This window comes from Chrysochloris asiatica, unplaced genomic scaffold (assembly GCF_000296735.1).
Source record: "Chrysochloris asiatica unplaced genomic scaffold, ChrAsi1.0 scaffold00132, whole genome shotgun sequence".
Taxonomy (NCBI): Eukaryota; Metazoa; Chordata; class Mammalia; order Afrosoricida; family Chrysochloridae; genus Chrysochloris; species Chrysochloris asiatica.
In genome coordinates this window covers 2,217,544-2,238,868 of record NW_006408650.1, presented here as the reverse complement: position 1 = coordinate 2,238,868, position 21,325 = coordinate 2,217,544, and the positions used below count along the sequence as shown (strand labels likewise).

The 21,325-nt window shown below is 45.9% G+C and overlaps 1 protein-coding gene across 2 annotated transcripts in view; it reads left to right on the top strand.

Moving 5' to 3' along the window:
- RPTOR (regulatory associated protein of MTOR, complex 1) overlaps positions 1–21,325 on the top strand; it is a 383,851-nt gene that overhangs the window by 182,287 nt on the left and 180,239 nt on the right. For both annotated transcript variants that reach the window (XM_006869519.1, XM_006869518.1), the window contains exon 4: positions 2,405–2,563. In XM_006869519.1, coding sequence (XP_006869581.1) covers positions 2,405–2,563 — 159 coding nt within the window. The remainder of the gene's footprint in view (positions 1–2,404; positions 2,564–21,325) is intronic.

Sequence of the window (21,325 nt, the reverse complement as noted above, 5' to 3'; positions counted from 1 at the left end):
CCAGGGCCCAGGGCTGGGAGTGGGGGGTTCTGCCAGGGCCCAGGGCTGGGAGTGGGGGGTTCTGCCAGGGCCCAGGGCTGGGAGTGGGGGGTTCTTCCGGGCCCAGGGCTTGAAGTGGAGGTTCTGACAGGGTCTAGGGTCTTTATTGCCATCTTGGCTTCAGTACTGTGTCCATTTCTTAGAATTCACCGAGCTGGACAGTTCACATACAGGAATCGGATTGTGCATACAGTCCACTGCAAAGGCTGGAGGGCCACTGCTTTCCTCACTGTGGGGGCAGTAGCCAACGGGCTCTGGGTTGGCAGGAGGTGGGTTAGTGGGTCTATCCCATTCCTTCATCTTCCCCAGATGTGGTGTGGAAGGCTGAGAGGATTGCAGCATCAGCAGAAATGGAATCAAGAGGTTCATTTTCAAGATGGTTCTATTGCAGTTGACCAAAAACCCAACTCAGCCCTCTGCCATCAAGTGGATTCTGACTCACAGTGACCCTGGTGGGCAGAGCTGACCTGCTCCGGGGCATTTTCTCATCTTCCTCCCAGTGAGCTACTGGAGGGTTTGAACCACCAATCTTAAGGTTACTTAGCCCACTGTGCCACCAGGGCTCCTCAATGCTGTTGATCATTCTAGTGAGTTGAGGACTGAGAACTGGCCACTGACCTTGCCACATGGTCTCCAGTGTTCTTCCCAAGTGACATCACAGGTACCACGTGGTTCGCGGGTCTGAGAGAGGAGCATTCTGAGAATTGGATACAGTGAATGTAGGTGTTTGGGGGAGGGGTTCTTCAAGCTGAACAAGAAATGTGCTGAGGGAGGGGTTTTGTCAGCCGGGAGAACCGGGGCAGGTGTGAGTGCTGTTGGACAAGGTGGGCACTGAGTTGGGGTGTTGGGGTAGGGGAAGGCCAGGCCTTGAGAACAGAACATGGGACCTAGTGGGTGCAGGTAGACACCCGGCACACAGGACAGTGGACGCCCTCTTGACGTCAGTCAGGCAGGAAGCAGCTTATCTGCAGAGAGCAGTCTACGTTGCAGCCATGTCGTCAGCAGGGGGCTGACCCAAGGGGGCAGTTATTTTGTGTCCCCCGCCCCCATCTTTTCAGACCCATCCTCCCATGGCTGCCATATTCAGCGTGGTGAGCTCCATTATTTAGACAAATTGTTTCTTCTCCATAATCATTTTTACAGATTCTAAAATTTGGGGAACATTTCATCTTGAGTGTTTACAGAGTACGTTTGTTTCATGACACTGATTGCTATAAATAACAGGACTCCCCTCCAGTTACTCCGTGGGGTCCCGGTTCCCATTCGTCCTTCGTTTCTCCTTCCTGCTCCCCTTTTGGTCTCATATGGTTTGTTGTCCATTTGACAGGCCTGCCTGTTGGCTAACTGGAAGGTCATCATCCCCAGCAGTGGGCTTAGTTTCAGGATTGAAGGGTGTCCAAGGGGCTCTACCAGCCTGTATCAGACCAGTAAATGTGGCGGATGTTAAATTCTCTTCTACAATGTTTTCCCTCTCTCTTCAGGTGCTTCTATTGTGATCCCTGTCAGAGTGGGTGGTAGGGGACCAGGCACCAGTGGGGGGTCTTCTGGTCTCAGGTGTGTGGAGCTTGTGGTTTATGTGTGCCATTGGTCCATGAGTCTTTGACCCAGATGGAAAGAGACCACTCGTTGTATCTTAGACGGCTGCTCGAAAGCTTAGAAGACCCCAGGCACTGCTCATCCAGGTAGGATGCACAGCATTGTCAGTATGGACTGTGTTATCAGTGACTCAGTCCCTCAAGGTGCAGGACTAGGCTTGGAGAGCTCTGTGCTCTCGTTGTGGCTTTGCTGTGTGGCAGGCTTTCCGTAGTTACCTCAGTTGTGCTTGGCTCCATTGCTAAGTTGGTTCTGACTCTTAGCGACCTCATGTGTAACAGGTCCTGCGCCATTGTTATGCTCTTGAACATTTGAGGCCGTTATTGAGGTGTTTGTTTCAGTCCATCTCGTGGAAGTTCCCCCCACTCCCACCCCTTTCCCAAATAAGCTGTTCTTGCCGAGTGCTCAGCCTTTCTGGATTATCTGTCCAAAGCAGGAAGATGAACTCTCATCCCCTCACCACTAAGGAGCATTTGGGTTATGTTTCTTCTAAATTTGTATTGGAACTTTTAGTAAATATTTGTTGAATTAATGCATAAATGAATTTTCATAACCACAAAACAATTTATGAAGTAAAGTTCACATAAAGTTAATTAACCATTTTAAAGTGACTAACCCAGTGGTGTTTAGTGTATCCACAAATGCTCCAGTTTTATGGGTGGAGAACTTTGGATCACTGGCTATTAAGTGCGCACTCAGGGTATAGAGTGGGTTACATAGTCCAGGTGTTCCCTTGACTCCATTGTAAGACTCTTCATTTCTTCTGCAATAGGCCCGGTACAAGCAGAGCCTGGATCCAACCGTGGACGAGGTCAAGAAGCTTTGCACATCTTTGCGCCGAAACGCCAAGGAGGAGCGGGTTCTGTTCCACTACAATGGGCATGGGGTGCCACGGCCCACTGTGAACGGCGAGATCTGGGTCTTCAACAAGGTGGGCATGCTGTCCTGGTGCTTTCTCTTCAAACATCAGACGCTCGGGTGTTTTAATCTGGTGCAGCAGACAAGCAGTAGCAAGGTGGAACCGGGCCGGCGTGTTGCTCTTCTGCTGGGAAGTTGTGGAATAATGTCCACTTCAGTGGTAAAACCAGAAGAATGGCCAGGCAGAGTGGTTTCGGTTGCAAAGCGTGTTAATGGGATGGCCGTCTGGAGGTCATGGGTCTGATCCATGGGATTTGAGTTGTTTGTAGTTCTTTGAGGAAGGACCTCAAGAGAATCTGCCTTTTAGTTTGAGTGATTGCAAGGTTTTTCCATTTTGTCAGAATGTCCTTTGAGAATCATTGATTTTCTTTGAAAAAGACATGCTTTCTGTATTCCAAAGAGAGTAACCAGGTGACCCTGCAGGCTGTGCCTAAGCTCAGCCGTCTCCAGAGGCTCTCTATTCCTGAGGCTGCAAATGGGGGCAGGGGAGGGGACGCCCTGCCTCGTCTTTGAGACTTGTGAGGGGCGGGTTTTTCCCTGTCCTACCCTGAGGGCCCATACAGCAGCACCCACATCATGTGTAGGAGTCCCCCATCCTGTAGAAGAGCCTTTCTTTACCCCACAATCACAGAAGTATTCTGCTATCTGTACTCCAAAATACCTTTCTCCACAGAATTTGTCTCTCTCATCTACCTAGAATGGATCTTTTACGTGTAGTGTTAGGGAGCCCTGGTGAAGCTGTAAGATAAATATAGGATTGCTAACTACAAGGTTAGCAGTTCAAACCTACCTGCTGTTCCATGGAAAAAAGATGAGGCTTTTTGCTCCCATAAAGATTTTCAGCCCCCCAGACACCCTGTCAGAGTTGCTATGAGTTAAAACCGACCTGATGGCATGCAACAACTGTATTGTTGTTGGTAGCGGTGTTGTTAGTTGTTGCTATGAGTCGTAGTGACTCACACGACTCCGTGCACAACAGAATGAAACACTGCCCGGTCCAGCGCCAACCTCACAATTGTTGCTATGCCTGAGTTCATCGATGCTGCCACTTGGCCAATCCATCTCATTGGGGGTCTTCCTCTTTTTCTCTGACCATTCAGTTTACCAAACATGATATCCTTCTTCAGGAACTGGTCCCTCCTGACAATATGTCTGGAGTATGAGCGAGAAAATCTGGCCATCCTGGCTTCCAAGGAGCACTCTAGCTGTATTTCTTCCAACAAAGATCTGTTTGTTCTTTTGGCAGTCTACGGAACTTTTAATGTTCTTCTCCAACACCATAGCTCACATGCATCAGTTCTTCTGCGATCTTCCTTATTCACTATCCAACTTTCACGTGCATATGAGGTTATTGAAAATATATGACTTATTCAGGTGCACCTGAGTTCTCAAACTGACATCTTTGTTATTAAACACTTTGAAGAGGTCTTGTGCAGCAGATTTTCCTAATGCAACACGTCGTTGGATTTCTTGACTGCTGCTTCCATGAATGTTGATGGTTGTCCTGAGCAAAATTAAGTTTCTGACAACTTCAATCTTTTCTCCATTTATATGAATGTTGTTAATTGGTCCAGTGGTGAGAATTTTTGTTTTCTTTACATTGAGGTGTAATCCACACTGAAAGCTGTGGTCTCTGATCTCCAGCAGTAAGTATTTTAAGTCCTTATCGCTTTCAGCAAGTCAGGTTGTATCATCTGCATATTGCAGGTTGTTAATGAATCTTCCTCTAATCCTGATGCCACATTTTTCTTCTATAACCCAGCTTCTGGGATTCTTTACTCAGCATGCAGGTTGAATAAGTATGGTGAAAGAACACAAACAACCTTGGTGTACACCTTTCCTAATTTTAAGCCATTCACAGTGTTCCTTTGTTCTGTGACAACAACTGCCTCTTGATCTATGTACAGGCTCCTCAAGAGCACAATTAAGTGTTCCAGAAAACTCATCCTCTGCAACGTTGTCCATAGCTTGTCATGATCCACACAACTGAAAGCCTTTGTGTGGTCAGTAAAGCACAGGTAAACATCTTTCTGCTATTCTGGGCTTTCAGTCAAGATCCACCTGACGTAATGATATCCCTTGTTCCACGTCCTCTACTGAATCCAGCTTGAACCTCTGGAAGTTCTCTGTCAATGTACGGTTGCAACCATTTTTTAATTAAACAAAATTTTACTTGCAACCCATATTAATGATATTGTCCAATGATTTCTGCATTCCATTAGGTCACCTCTTATTGAAATGAGCACAAATATGGGTCTCTTCCAGTCAGTTGGCCAGGTAGCTGTCTTCCAAATTTCTTGGCAGAGATGAGTAAGTGCCTCCAGTACTGCATCAGTTTATTGAAAGATTTCAATTTGCATTCCATCAATTCTCGGACCCTTGTTCTTTGCCAATGCCTTCAATACACCTTGGACTTCTTCCTTCAGTATCATTGGCTCTTGGTCATATGCTCCCTCTTGAAATGGTTGAACACTGACCGTTTCTATTTGGTGCAGTGACTCTTGATGCTTTCTGCTTTTTGTCTAATGTTGTTAAGTGTCATCACATTGGTTCCAATTCACAGTGACCCTGTATAGGGTTTACAAGGAGTGGCTGGTGAGTTTGAACTACCAACCTTGTGGTTCAAACTAATCTTATGGTCCAGAGCTATAGCCCATAGCGCCACACCAGGACTTGCCCCTAGAATCCTTAAATGTTGCAAATTGAAGCTTGAATTTTTTTCTTTTCAGTTCCCTCAGTTTGACAAGTGTCTTCCCTTTTGGTTTTTAACTCCAGGTCTTTGCACATTTCATTATAATATTTGACTTTGTCTTTTTGAGCTGGCCTTTGACATTTTCTGTTGAGCTCTTTTACCTCCGCATTTCTTCCACTTACTGTAGCATCTCTATGCTGGAGAGGAAGTTTCAGACATCCATTTTGTTCTTTTCCTTCTTTCTTGTTTTCTTAATGACTTTTTGCTTTCTTCTTGAGGTCATCCCACAACTCTTCTGCTCTTTAGTGCCTAAGGCATCAAATCTGTTCTTCAGATGATCTCTAAATTCAGGTGGGATTTATTCAAGGTCATATTTTGGCTCTTATGGACTTGTTTTCATTTTCTTGAGCTTCAGCCTGAACATGCATATGAGCAATTGATGGTCTGTCCCTGGCCTTGTTTTGGTTGATGATACGGGGCTTTTCCACCGTCTCTTTATCAAGATGTAATCAATTTGATTTCTGTGTAATCCATCTGGTGAGGTCCATGGGTATAGTTGTCTTTTATGTTGTTTAAAAAAGGTGTTTGCAATGAAGAAGTCATTGGTCTTGCAAACTTCTGTCATGCAGTCTCCAGCATTGTTTTTATCACCAAGGCCAAATTTTTCCAACTGCTGATCCTTTTTGTTTGCAACCTTTGTATTCCAATCTCCAGTAATTATCAGTAGATTTTGAGTGCATGTTTGATCAGTTTCAGACTGAAAAAGTTGGTAGAATTCTTCAATTCCCTCATCACTGCCTTTAGTGGTTGGTGCATATGTTTGAATAATAGTGGTCTTGTAGGTGTATGGATATTATCCTATCACAGACAGCATTGTATTTCAAGACAGATTTTGCTACGTTCTTTCTGATGATGAATGCAACATCATTCCTCTTCAATTTGTCATTCCTGGCATAGTAAACCATAGATGGTCAGTTCATTTTAGCTCATTAAGCCTAAGGTACTGAGGTTTATGTGTTCTGTTTCATTTTTTACTATTTCCATTTTTCTTAGATTCATACTTCATACATTCCATGTTCCAATTATTAATGTAAGTTCTCTTCATTTTAAGTTGTGTCCCATCAGCAAATGAAGGTCTTTGGTCCATTTGTGTCATCAGGTCAACTGTACTTTGAGAAAGCAGCTCTTTCCGAATCATATTCTCAGTGCCTTCCAACCTGAGGGGCTCATCTTCCAGCACTGTGTCTGACAAGATTCTGGGGCTCTTCATCATGTTTCAGTATTTAATATTCTGATGCTGACAGCGTTCCACTGCTAATCATAAGGTTTTCAGTGACTGATCTGAAGCAGTCCTTTTCTCCTTCTTCCTAGTTTGTCTTCGTCTGGAAGCTCAGCTGAAACCTGTCCACCCTGGGTGACCCTGCTAGAATTTAAAATAATCCATGGCATAGCTTCCAGAATCACAACAACATTCAAGCCACCCAAGTATGACAGACTGACACATGAGTGGTGGAACTACTGTGTAGTTAGTGAAATCCACGTTCATTTTCTTTCCCCAAATAGACACCACCTCGTTCATGACTAGTTCTTAGCAACTCAGAATGCAATCAAGTTTCCATGTTGTGTGTGTGTGTTTCTGAGCTCTCTGTTCTTGTTCTACCAGTCTACCTCTAACCAGTTAACTATTCTAATTAGCACAGGTTTTCAGAAATTCTTAGTTTATTTGGTAAGGTGAGTGCCCCTTCTTTGTTTTGCACAGGTGTCTGGACTATTCTTGGCACTTTAATCCTCCGTGGAAATACAGAACCAGCTTGTACTAGAAATTGTCCGACATCAACATCTTCCCAATGTTGCATGTGTGCATTTCTAAACTGTCCATCGGTGCTGTGTGTTTCCTCCACAAGGGGTTTTGTGCCGTGAGCTGGATGGATCATGTGGTGCTGTATGGTTTTGATGCTGTTAGAGGTGTTTACTATAAAAACACTTCTCTAGTGTTTTCATGGTATTTAGGATAGGAGGCAGTTCCTTGTTGTAAACAGTCTTACTAACCTCTCCTAGTGATTCTCGTAATTTATCAGGACGTAAAGTCTAGTTTTTCTTAATAAACAGGGACAGCTTTATTTCATCCTTTCCAGTCTTGTCATTTTTATTTCTTGTTCTGGCCTCCCTGTGCGGTGGCGTCGTGATCCTCAGAAGAAAATCAGTGCTCATGGTGTCTCTAGGTCTGGTCTGTGCAGGAGGCTTTGGGCAGAAACAAATGCCCTGCTGCACACTGGGCACATTGCCCTGCTGTCATTCCCAGTGTGTTTAGTTAAATCATGAAGAGATGTTGATTTGTTGTCTCAAAGCAGCAATTGTGTGTCTGTGTCTCTTCAGATGGTCACATCATTTTCCTATAAACTGGCAATTCATAGAATGGTACTATATGATGTTATTACATATACCACTAATGCTGGGGAGTACTCAATTTGTCTTTATAAATGATCAGTTTCATATATTGTTTAATTCCATTTGCTGGTATTTTGGTTAGCATTTTTACATCTGTGTTTGTGATTAAGATGTTCCTAGAAGTTTGCTCTTGCTGGATTTGGATAATCAATATAACCATGGCATTAGAAAATCGATTGGGGAATGTTCCTTCTTTGTCCACACACTGGGATAGTTTCTGTAAGGCTTAAAGTATCGACACTCTGAATGTGGGGATTTAGAGATAGAACGGTCTAAGTTGAATATTTGTGTTTGTGGGTAGAGACCTTTAGACTAATGATTTCATTTCGTTTATGGCTAAAGGGTTATTCATGTTTTCCATTGGTCTTAAATCAGCTTTGCTAACTTGTATGGGAATTTGACCATTTTAACTAAGTTTTCAAAGTCATTGACATAAACTACTTCATGGTGTGCCCTCTTAGTAGTTTATCAATGCCTGAGATGTCTGTGTGTCATGGTCCTAGTTTCTTCCTTGACTCTCATTATTTATGTTTTTCTGTCTTGTTGATCACTTGGAGCACAAGTTTCTTTACTTTTTTTCAGTCTTTTCAGAGAACCAACTTTTAACTGTGTGGATCCAACAGAAAGGTCAGCAGAATGATAGAAGGCATACGTCGGTGCTTTTCCCCCCGTTGGTTGATGGGATACCACTCTGTCCAGTTTGCCTCGTGTTACTCTGTAGATGAAGATTTTATTCGGGAACCAATTGAAAGGAAGCTGCAGACATTGTGATGCCAACAACAGGACGCTTTTCTGTGTCACTATAAAGTCGCTGAACTGCTTGGGGAGTTTACACTGGTTCTATTAATATCATTTAATACAGCATCCAAAATAAAACCTTCCTGTCTCCAGAATGTGCTTTAGTAAGCGCTTTCATTGGTTGATTTGTTCTGGATTCAGGCTCACCACGCGTCTTTCATCTCTTCACGTAAAACCATCTCCTTGTTTAGCCTCTAAGGTGTCCCACATCTTAGTTTAGTTTCTTCATTTCTCCTTGGTTAGGTGTCAGACTGAAAAGCAAGATCAATCTTTGTACCACCCATAAGAGATGCACTTTAAACACAACACATAAAAGATGGAAGGAAAAGGAAGGAAAAAGAACAGCATTCAAACATTACTCACAAGACAACTGAGTGGCTGGATTCATCATTCAGACTTTGTCATAAGGACTATTGCCAGGGCCAGAGAGGGTCAGTGTATAATAAGAACTGCCAACGGTCCTAAATGTGTAGCTTTCTAATCCTGAGTTTTCAGAGGTTGATGATGTTGTTAAGTGCCATTGAGTTGGTTCTGACTCATAGCGACCCCGTGTAAGGTTTCCAAGGAGCGGCTGTTGAGTTTGAACCACCGACCTTGAGGTTCAAATCGACCTTGAGTTTGAGTTCTTATCATAGATACAGAAGGCAAAATTGATAGAACCATAGAGAGAAACAAACAAATCCCAAATCTTAATTGAAGATTTGAATAACCTTCTCTAATTGATAGGTTAAAACTGACAGATAAGAGAACTAGCTGGAAACTTTCTTACAAAGGAAATTCCAGGCGTTATTACATTTTCTACTAGTAAAAAATGAATCAGTGCTAATCTAAAGGAGCTGAACACTATTATCAATCACCCTGACTTAATTAACATTTACTGAACATTCCACGCAACTGCACAATACTCGTCAAGTGAGAGATAGGCCTTGCACGAGGCCATAAAAATGCCTCCAGAGCGCTGAAGGATTGAAGTCCTGTGGGGATATAATCTCTCTTTGTGGGGTTTGAAATCACAGCATATCTGGAGAAGTCCCAAAGCTTTGGAAATGAAATAGCACATGGGCCAAACAGGAAATCACCAAGAAAAATAAAAAATAATTCAAACTGAATTATAATGAAAATATAATTTATCAAAATGTATGGGCTGTTGTTCCCCTTACAGATCTTTCTACTGTTTAGCTGAAAATGAAGTTGTGGGGACAGTTCGTTCCGTTCCAGACTTGAATGGGGGTTAGCTAAGCACCATGGTCTCAGGATTCCACCAGTCTTGATTTGACCAGTAAGCCTGGGCTTTATGATTTTTTATTTTGAGTTTTGTTCCACTTTTTCTCCCGCTCCATCCAGAACCATTTAACGTGATCCCTTTTAAAGCAGCTGATACTTCTGGTCTCAGGGTCATGGAGACTGGTTTTGCCCATCACTTCACTGAGCTCATTGTTTCCTTGTGTCTGACTTTCGCTGCTTTCCTTTCCTCAGGACAGGGAGAGGCCAACCGTTGTACTTAGATGACCACTCACAAACTTTAAAGACCCCTATCACTACTCACCAGAGTAGGATGTAAACAGTGTCTTTGTGGAACTGTGTTAAGCCCATTGACGTTGGTGTCCTCTGAGACTATGGCCCTGGGCCCCCTGTATGCTCAGGCTTTCATGGAGAGTTACAGCCTTGGAAACACTACGAGGCGGTTCTACCTACAATAGTCAACCATTTGAGATCAAAAGGGCAGCATTTACCCAATTTCAAAGTCCAGAAGGGAAATAGGGGGACCCAAGGGGAAGGTCAGACAAATGGTGTTACACTGAGGGGCTCTCATTAAAGGAGATGGAATGTATATGAATTGCTCTGCAAACCTTCACCCACTTTAAAAAAGGAAAATGTATGGGCTAACGCTGGACTCCTGGTGTGGTGCTGTAGGATCAGCACTGGACTTGGAACCACAAGGTCAGCAGTTCAAACCCACCAGCTGCTTCTCGGAAACCCTATACAGGGTCACTGTGAATCGGAACCAGCTCGATGGCGCTTAACAACACCACCATAGCTAAAACTGTTGATATGGAAATATATAGCTTTAAATTCTTATATGTTATTGTTAAGAGTTCCTACAGCAACCCTGTATAGGGTTTCTGAAGAGCAGCTGGTGGGTTTGAATTGACAACCTTGTGATTAGTAATCTAGTGCTTATCCTACGGTGCCATACCAGGACTCCTAAATTCTTATCTAGAAAGGAATAAAGGTTTAAAATTAAAATCTAATTTTGTACCTTTAGAAACCAGAAAATGAACAAAATTTTAAAAGTAAGGAGAAGGAAAGAAATATTTAAGAGCAGAAATGAATAAAAAATATATAGTGAATAGGCAATAGAGAAAATGAACATAGCTCAAACTTGGTTCTTTGAAAAGATCAGTAAATTTGACAGATCACTAGCTAGTTAGATCAAGAAGAGAGGAGAGTTTATCAACAACAACAGGACTGAAATGGAGGCTGTCCGGATGGACACACCCTGCAGATATTAACAAGATAAGGTAATAGCATGAATTCTGTATGTCAGTAAATCTAGCAACTTGAATGGACCAATGCCTTTGAAAAATATTATTTACCAAAATGAAATAGAAAATCTAAACAGTCCTCCAGAGGTCGGGAAATCAAACGGGTAGCCTAAAACCCCCCAAAGAAAACTCCTTTTCTGTCTGTCCGTCTCCATGCGTGTATGCTCTATGAGGCCAGGTCCTCTGTCCTCTGTCCTCTGCAGCTCCTGACAGCCTGTCTGGGTGCTCAGCTTCTGTGAGTGGATGGAGGCTGCCGTGTAGATGTCTGTGTTGGACCTCTGTGAGGGTCTCACCCAGGAAGCCCACCCTGGGCAGGGTTTCCCAGGAGCAGCACGTGGGATTGCACCATCGGCCTTGGTTACCCTGTGGCACCACACCAGGACTCCTTTCATTCCCTAATTGTGGTTTATTTTCTGTGCAACTTTGACTTTGTCGTCTTGAGTTTACTGTCTCTATTTCCCAATTAGGCTGTGAGCTCTGTGACAACAAGAACTGGGCGTCTTGGCCTATACTAGGTGGTCAGTCAATGCTTGTTGAGAGCTTGTCTGGCTAAGTAGTAGTTAGGGTCATGGAAACGCCTGCAATCCCCTGTCCAGCTAGGTCTTTCTGTTCATGTGTACGCCCCCAGCCTCCCTCACCCCTTCATAGCCCTGGTGTGGCGCTGTGGCTTAATGCGCTGGACAGCAAGGTCGGCAGTTCAAGCTCACCGGTCACTCCTTGGAAACCTTTTACAGGGTGGCTGTGAGTTGGAGCCCCCTTTCATTGTTACAATGTAAGCCACCAGAGACAGCCTAGGATTTTCTAGGGATCCACTCCCGTGCAGCTCACACCACCGGCAACAGGAGTAACCTTAGAAAGTGCTGCCGTGGTGTGCAGTTCTACCTTAATCCTCCCATTAAACCAGAGGCTGTTGTAGGTATGACGGGGTGGAGAAAAGAAGGGGTGACCGTGTGTGACCATGCTGGTTTCTCCGCTCTGCTTTTCTCGTTGTTTTAATCACTGGTTTTTTGTTTGTCTCTCAGCTGTGGTAGAAAACCAAGGTTCAGGACGGTCACAGTTGTTGACTCTCTGCTCTCCCCCTTGCTTCACCCCCCTCCACCAATCTGTGTTTCAAGCCATTAGGACTGGCATCTGTGCTGTAGCCTTTAAGAATTCACTGAGCAGAACGTTTGCCAGGGAAAAGGCTTCAGCTAGTACTTGTTAGGTGCCATTGAGTCGGTACCGACCCATAGCGATGTTATGCACAGCAGAACCAAACACTGCCCGATCACACAGTACTTGAGGGCTCACAATGAGCTTTTACACAGTCTCTTCTGTGCAGGAGGGGAGAATGTTTCTCCACTCCATAAAGTCTCGCCACACATAAAATTGAGATCTCGCGCCCTCTCTGGCAGACCGTGGTGTCGGCGCCCTGTCTGTCTTGTCTGCTGGGGCCTCCCCTGCTTCTCATGGTTTATGCTGTTTCCACTCTGGCTGTGAACCTGTAGCAGTCTTCCTGTAGGGTTCACAGCCTGCCCGCTGTCCTTCAAAGCCCGTACCCCTTCTCTCCCACACCATCTCACCTTTCAGAACATTAACTGAAAACAAGGAACATGTGGCTGCCCTGGGGATCCCACGTGATATAGTAGAACTGAACTCCGTAGGGTTTTCTTGGTTGTCATCTCTAAGTTGCCAGTGGATGAGTCTGAACTGCTAGCCTTCCAGTTAGCTGATTATTAACCGTTGGTACCACTCAGGACCTAAACATTAGATAAAGATGTGCAGTGGTTCGCGTCATGACACTCGCAGATGGAAAACCAGAACAGATGCACTCAGATTTTGTTGTGAGTTTAGTTGAAAAGAGACAGTCATTCGTTGTGATGTTGCAGCAAAAAGGGCCTCTTCAGAGAGCGCAGGATGGGGCCCGGCCAGCGGAGACAGGCAAGGACCAGAAGGCTCCTGGCGCCTCTGGGGCTGAGTCCCCGCTAAGAGAACGGCAATGCTGGAGACCAGGACTTGGTTCAGGAAGCATCATGGTGTCCGTGGGAAGCCACACAGAGGCCTGTGCTATGGGACTGTGGGATGGGCGAGAGGCTGGGCCAAGGCTCTGGACCTTGTGAAGGGGGTGGACTTCCAGATGAGGAGGGATGATCTGGAACACTCTCCTGACTGCACAGAAGATGGATTTGGGCAGAGCTGAGAAGTCTGCCAGTTGGGGAGGCTCTGAGGTGGGGCTGTGGGGAGGCCAGATATAGAGGGACAGGTGGTTGGGTGCTGTGAGGGATTACAGGAGGAGGTGAGGGAGATAGAACAGGCGAGACCTGGACTGGAGGGAAGGTGAACAAGAGACTCAAGCTGGCCAGAGGGTGGCAGGCCTTTGGGTGTGGGTGCAGAGCGGTGAGATGTGGGAGAGTCCCCAGCCCAGCTACTAGAGCCACATCGAGCTTGTACTGAGGCAGGGAGGGTCCTTTGAGGAGGAGGGAATCCTAACCACAGGGCTGCTGTCAACTTGGAGCATCCATTGTTTCTTTGCAAGGTGGACACTTGGTTCTCCAGGTAAAGCCGAGTCACCTAGCTCTAAGTATGGCCCCTTTGCAAAGTGGGTGGTTGGTTCTCCAGGAAAAGCGGCGTCCTGGAGTCCTGGTGTGGTGCTGTGGGTTAATGCCCTGGACTGCAAGGTCGGCAGTTCCAGCACACCAGACACTTCTTGGAAACCCTACAGAACCGACTCGATGACACTTAACAACTAGCTTTTAAGTCTGGCCCTTTCTCAAGATGGACACTTGGTTCTCTAGGTAAAGCCGACCTAGCTGTCGGAAAGCCCCTGCCTGTTTCAGGGAACTAGACTGTGAAGCGAGCTTCTCAGCGGTGGTCAAATGGCTGCCTGTGGCAGGCTTTCCCTCAGAGCCCGGGAGTAAGGAGGCCGGTTTGCTTCATCTCAGAGACAAGAGTTGTCTCCACACCTGGTTTTTGACCAGCATTTGCGTTTAGCAAAGTGGAGGCACGGGAGCAGGCAGGCACATGTATCTTTCTTCTAGATATGCTTCTTGGAACACATGCCTGGAAATGCAGCCCTGAGTCTTAAGACCCGAAGGCTGGGGCTTCATTGGTCCTTGGATACTTCCTCCCTCTTTCCTTGGTGGCAGTTGAGTCATGTTTTTCTCCATGTGCCGTAGTAATAAATAACATCCAGCTAATGGATCTTATTCATTTACCTTTAAAATCCTCTTCTTGCTATCACAACATTGCCATAGTCTGTTCCGAGTCACCGTGGTCCTATAGGACAAAGCAGACTGACACATCTTTGTCCTGCAGAGTGGCTGGTCTGAACTGCTGACCTTGCAGTTAGCAGCCAAACGCTTAACCACTTGCACTACCAGGGCTCGCTCTGTCAAAGACCTGGGCGTGTCCAAAAGTTCATGGGAGATGGCCATGAAAAGAAAACGGACTTTTCCTGTGAACCCTTTGAAGCCTCTCTTAGCTGCTTCCTCCTGAGCACTGGGGACTTACTGTTCATTGTTGCTTCTGTTAAAAGATGGATCCTAAGGTTTCTTACGGACGCCATTTGATGGTTCTCAGTAGCAACAGCATTATTAAAAAGGGATATTTGTGATTTTTCAAAAGCACTATTTGTACCAGACATTTTTCATTTTAAAAAAGAAATCACTTTATCCATATTGAGAATGCAGCGGCATACAGAGAAACAAAACAAAAGCTGCCAAGTTTATTGTAAACCTGATCTTTCTTTTCTGGAATTCCCAGCATTTTGTGTTTGCTTGTAGTAGTAAACGGCCATCAGCCCATATTCATTTTGGGGAGAGAATTTCTGAAATCTTTGGGGTATCTCTTTGGGGGGGTGCTATTCCAACTCAGCAATGCTGTCGAGGGCTTCCGAGGCTGCAGTCTTTTCTGGAGCAGAAAGACTCATCTTTCTCCCGTGGACCAGGTCCCCGCTGATCCTGGAGGAGAGGTGTTGGGTGTCGTCAGGTCCATTCAGTCTATAGCAACACCATGTGACAGCAGAGAGGAGCTACCCCAGACTTCCCTAGGCTGCCATCTTTCAGGGACCAGATCAGCAGGTCTTTCTCCCTAGGAGCAGCCAGTGGATTCTAAGCACTAGCGTTCTGCTGAGTGTGCAAGGCTCCTGCCTTATCCTATGGCTGTCATTTGTGTTGTTTGTACTGACCCTCCCGGACAGGGCACAAAAAGGAGTGATGCAGAAAGCATTCTATGCCCTGTAAACCCAGATAGCTGGGAGACACGGAGAGCACACATACTGTGAAGCTTAAAATGGGAAAAGAAGTCACCCAAAAGTGAGGGTAGGTGTAGAAGTTGATAATTGTCAGAGGACACACCAGGAGGCAACAAGATGCCTTTCCTCTCCATCTCTGGGGCTGCCCATGTCATGCCTCGTCACCAATGCAGACAGACAGCAGCAGGCTATCTCACACCCAGGGCACTGCAGTCTCGGGGTGCTCTTGATCCCCTCAGCTCCCTCTCCTCCATGGCTGCCTGGACACTGTAGTCTCAGGGTACCCTTCATCCCCTCAGCTCCCTCACCCCCTACGGCTGCCCTGGGTGCTGGGAGTATCTTTTAGGCTCTCAGCTTGGACACTGGGGTCAGGGTGGCTGGCAGCACCCCGAATGTATTCTGGCGGCCCTCTGGCACATGAAATGCACTGAGGGAGCAGTACAGGGTCACTGTCTTGGTTAGCCCATTGGGAAGGTGAACTGCAGGGAACAGCCAGTTTACTCAGGTGTTGAATCCCAGGCTTCAAATGGGCTAGAAAATGACCACTCCGGAGGAGCCCAGCCCCCACTTGCCCCAGGGGTGACTCGTGTTTGTGCAGCCCCCTTCCTTGGTCTCCGTAAACACAGTGGGTTGAAGTGCAGTCTTGTTTTCATCGATTTAAAGATGAAAAACTCTTTGACTAGACTTCATAGACTCATTAATCATGTCCAACTGTACAGAAGTATAAAGTGAACAATGAAAGTCCTTCCCATCCTCAGCTGCCTGGTGGTAAATTCTGCAGTTTCTGGTATGTTCTTTCAGAAAGTTTTTCATATGAGGGGGCTTCAAAAACTTCATGGGAAAATCCCATTACCTTTTAATTCTATTTTTCCATGCAATTTTGAAGCTCCCTCAGATATTATGAGGGTAAGTTACAAAGCATGGCTGCAAACTCAAAAAACACCTTCATTAAATAAAAACAATCAAAATGTGACACTGTTGTTTCGACACGTACTCCCTCTCGGTCTTGTACACTTCTGAAGGCATGTCTCTCCATCCCTCTAACACTTCCCCCAAGAATTCTGCACTCTTTCATTCACACATCAGAATAGGAATTCTGACATTCCCACGGGGTACCGTTCAAAACAAGTTCTTTGAGTTTAGGGGACAAAAAGAAGTCTGTAAGGACAGGATCAGGACGGTAGGATCAATGGGGTTTCCCAATGAAATCCTCGTTCGACAGCCCTTACTACCCTTGACTAAGGTGCAGGTGCATTGTTACGGTGGGAAAATTCCTGGGCACAACGTGGACTTTGTCCTCGCCAGTGAGGCTTCCCGTTTCTTAGCGCATTTCCTAGTGAGTCCTGGTATCGTCCTGTGTCCTCAAAGAAGCGCCATCAGAATCAGTGGCCATAACCTTCTGGACTGATCTCTCGGCCTTGAATTGAACTTGCCCAGCACATCCCCTCAGAAGCCAGTGATTGGCGCTTGCTCTCTGGTAGTATTGGTAAATCCAAAACTCATATTTAGTTTCGATTCATTCCAAAAAATCATCTTCATTTGCTTTGATTTTGCTTAAAAGACTGGTGGAAGGCTCAGTTCTTTGAACAAGTGCATCTTCATACAATTCTTTTGGCACACATTGAACCGAAAGTTTGCTGAAATCATTTGCTTAAAGTTGAAAATGCTGAACCATATGTGATGTTAATAACTTCAGGAGCCGTCACGCCAGTGGCAGTTCAGAACACAATCGGCTTTAGCCACGAGGGTCTTCATTCGCCAAGGTCGACAACCTTCCCATCCTTCCTTAGAACTCTTGGTCCATCTGAAAACTCTTGGTTTATGTGGGACAGCATTCTTGTAAACTTGATGCAAAGCTTCCGTGATTTGGGAAGATGTCCACTGGAATTTTGTTAAAAATTTGGTATTAAAATTTGGTCCTGACCTCAAAATCTTATTTTTCCACATCACCTAAAGTGAAACTAAGTATATTAATTCGAAGGACTTGTCGGTAACCTTCTGATTGGAGATACACGTTTAAACATTTGCAATAAACCCATACATATATGAACTGGAACCCTAGTTGCAGTACTTTTTGACTTACCCGTGTGTGTATACACATGTGTGTACTTTACATGAATAAATTTCTGGAAGGATATATAACATTATAAATAGAACTTTGTTCTCTGTAGTATTCTGCAACTTGCTTTTAAAATTTACTTGAACATCCTATATATGTATTATTTTTAACTCGTGCATAGTTTTTGGCTTTAAAATAGATGTGCCAGAAATGATTTAATAAGACCCTATGGTAAACATTTAAGTCATTTCCATGTTTCTGTTTTTACAAACAGCATCACACCAGGCCTTATGTTTATCTGTACAGTTTCAACTATAGCTCTCAAATCGGACTGAAGTTGAATCATAGCGTCGGAGTCACGTGTACATGTCAGCATCTGAAAGAGCCTCTGGATGTGCCCACACAGGCTGAGTCTGTTCACACTCCCTCTACTTAGTACGTGGCCTTTCCATCGCCTGACCGGTCATTGATCTTTCTCAGCTTTCCAACTCCTGTCCACATCCTTTGGTCCTTCTAGTTCATGTCAGTTCACTTATAATAGTGGTTTGTACACTTATCTGGCCCATACATTTCAACTATTCCCTTCATTTGTCACTTGACTGTATGTACTGCTGTGTGGTATGGCTTGTCTATAGGACAAGCACTAGACTTCAGTTGAAAGGTTGGTGGCTCAAACCCTCAGAAACTCTATACAGGGACGCTATGAGTTGGAATCAAATCCACAGCATTTTAACAACAATACTGATAAACTTGTGTGTATTTATCAGTGATATTCCTTGTTGATTTAGGGTTTTGTGAAATGCTTAGAAAGGTTTCATTATGTCAAATTTATGTTTTCAAAAATTTGCCCACAGATTCTTGTAAAACCTAGCCATTCTTTTTTCGCTATTAGACACTGCACATACGAATACATACCCATCTGCCTCCGTCCTCACTGCTCTGCAGAAAAAATAGCCTCATCCACAGGACTGGTGGGTTCTGTGGTGCGAACTTTGCTTCTCACCCTCAGGTCTGTCCACTCTGGCCACCTATGTACCTGACCCGGTACCTTGCCTGCAGTGTGGTGGAGCTCCCTGCAGCCCTCTGTATGCAGCCAGTCTGGATATGCCACTCTGACCCAGTCCTGTGCCCTCCTAGATGGGCTTTCATTGGAACCTGTTCATTCTGGTTGGATCCGCTGCTGAGACCTTAAATATGTACCCACAGATGTCCCGAATTCAATAGTGCATTTTAACAGGGTCCTCAGGTGCTGTCTGCTTATGCATACTTAAGAATCCCCCCGGAGAGCTTGGTAAACTGTACCTTCGGATTCAATGTAGAATACAATGGTAGGATAAGCACTGGCTGCTAACCACAGGTCCACAGTTCACACACTTCTTGGAAACCTTGGGGGCGGGGGGGGACCCTGTGAGTCCAAGCAGACTCCAGGGCACCGAAGCAGCAGCAGCAGGGGTCTAGAGCAGAGCGAACCTGGTGGAAGCCCTGATTTAAATACCAATCAATTCAGGGGTCTAGAGCAGAGCGAACCTGGTGGAAGCCCTGATTTAAATACCAATCAATCTGGAATTCTTTGGGGTCACTATCCCCAGATGGCTAACCAGATGCTGTTAGCACCAACTGTATTCAAAGCAACCCTATAGGGTTTCTGAGAAGCAGCTGGTGGGTTTGAACCCCAACATTGTGGTTCACAGTCCAGTGCTGATCCTATAGCCTAACACTAGGAGTCCAAAATATGCCTACACCACACTAACTGTAAGTGCCTGAAGACGCTGAGCCCTGTTACAAGAGCTAATTTCCATTCTGTTGCCAATAGATAGATACCACATTATGGTTGTGCACTCGGCTGCGTGCACAGCAGCTAACACACTTCCCAGTGGACAGAAAAGCTCAAAGTCTCTCTGTTTTGATGCCAAGTCCAGGAAGAAGGCACACTCTGGGCTTGTTTGGATGGGCTCCCTCTCCATGCTGGGTCCTTCTCTAAGAACAGTGTGGGGGCAGTGCCTGGCCATCTCTGACTTCACCTGAGGGAAGGAGAAGCTCACTCCACCTCACTCCAAGGCCGGTCATGCCTCCATCAGCCCTCCCTCCCACGGCCCTGTCTCCGTCTCTGATGGAGTAGATAAGTCACTGCAGTGGCCACTAGAACTCAGAGACAATGGACTCACCAGGATGGGGTTCACTGGCCAAGTTGGTTGATTACGATTCAGGAACAGTAATACTCAGGATCCAGATCTTTGATCAGGACAGCCTCTTCTCAGCCATGCCCACAAGCACATCCATCTGGTCCGTGGCCTCTGCCTGCTCAGCCAAGCTCCTTTGGTTTCGCTGATAACTGTCCAGTGATCACTCCACCATACTGTAAGCCTCCAACAATGTACGTAGGTCAGCAAACCTAGCTCCCCAGTGAAGTACCTGCAGGCATCCCACTCTGCAAACAAGCATCCTCCCCAATGACTCGGCTTTATTTGCTGCATGGGCTGGGAAGCCCACTACTCTGTCTCGTGCTCTGACTCTTGGTTCTGCTACTTGTCCTCAGCCCCTCCTTCAATGTCACCACTGTGTGTCCCTGGGCCAAGGAGGGAGCGCCATCTTGTCTTCTTTGATGGCAACGCGATTCCACTCCCCACCCCTCTGAGAGGGCTCATTTTATGCATGTTAGAGTTCCAGGTTTTTACAATTACAACCAACTCTGCGAGCTCCTCACAACTGCATCTTGTCATGCTATCAGCATCCCCTCACATCTTCTCTTACCCAGACTGAGCCGGGAAAATGTGGCGTGCTGGGAGGTGCGTCACTGCGCTTTAGATGATAGGTCTGCAGTCCTTTGTAGCATCAGTTTTATGTTTATGGTAATTTTAGTCATTTAGAAAAATGTTAGGGATTCAGAGCACTGTCACATGAAATTTCATTATATTTTATTGCTGTTGGTGGTAAGTGCTTTGGGGTCGGTACTGAACTGCGAACCACAAGGTTGGTAGTTCAAACCTACCAGTTGCTCCTTGGAAACTCTATAAAGGGTCAGTATGAGTTGGAACCGGCTTGACAGCACTTCACAACAACAACAACGATCTATTAGATAGATGAAGGAGTGGTCCCTGGTGGCGCAGTGGTTAAAACTTGACTGCTAAATGAAAGGTCAGTGGTGTGAACCCACAGGGAAAGGTGAGCAGTCTGCGTCATAAAGATCGCTGTCTTGGAAACGCTCCAGGACAGTTCTCCTCTGTCCTACAGGCTCACTAGGAGCCGGACTTGACTTCATAGTGCCCCACCCCCCAATAAAGCAAACTCAGTACCATCTAGTCAACTCGGACCCATAGAGACCTTGTGTAGGGCTTCTGAGTCTGTAAATCTTCACAAGAGCAGAAAGCCTCAGCATCCTCTCAAGGAGCAGCTGGTGGGTTTGAACCACTGACCTGGTGGTTAGCAGTCCAGTGCTTATCCCACAGCACTACCAGAGCTCGATGGCTGTGGGTTTTATCCATTCGATAACTTCACGAAGGAGAAACAGGGCTCAGGAAGAGCATTTGGTTTGGTTTGTTTGGGTGGAGGTGACTGTGTGTTTGTAAGGAAGAGGAGCTGCAAGAGAGGAAGACTGGAGACAAAGGGAAGAGCCCAGATCAAGGGAAAGGGACACGGAATTCAGGGCACAGAGAGGCATTTGACCCCCCGACTGGCGGTACCTCTTTTCCTCTGTGTGTGCAGTGAGCCCAGGACTCCTCTGATGCTGTGGTGACTGGGCACCCCCACTCTGCAGGAGAACGGGCTACCGTCTAAGGACAGCATTGAGGCAGCTGTGACTTGGGGAGATGCTCCCATTATGTCCCCCTTGACTTTGGGATGAGAAAGGCAGGTGGCAGGACCGCGTGGTGCTGTGCCTGCTCCACCCCTGAGCAGAAGGTGCAGGAAGCCAGGATTCTGCCCCCTGTGGTAACAGCCAGCTCTTCAGGGAGACCACCATGCCTGCCACATCCCAGCTTCCCCATGAGATGTGCGTGCACCCC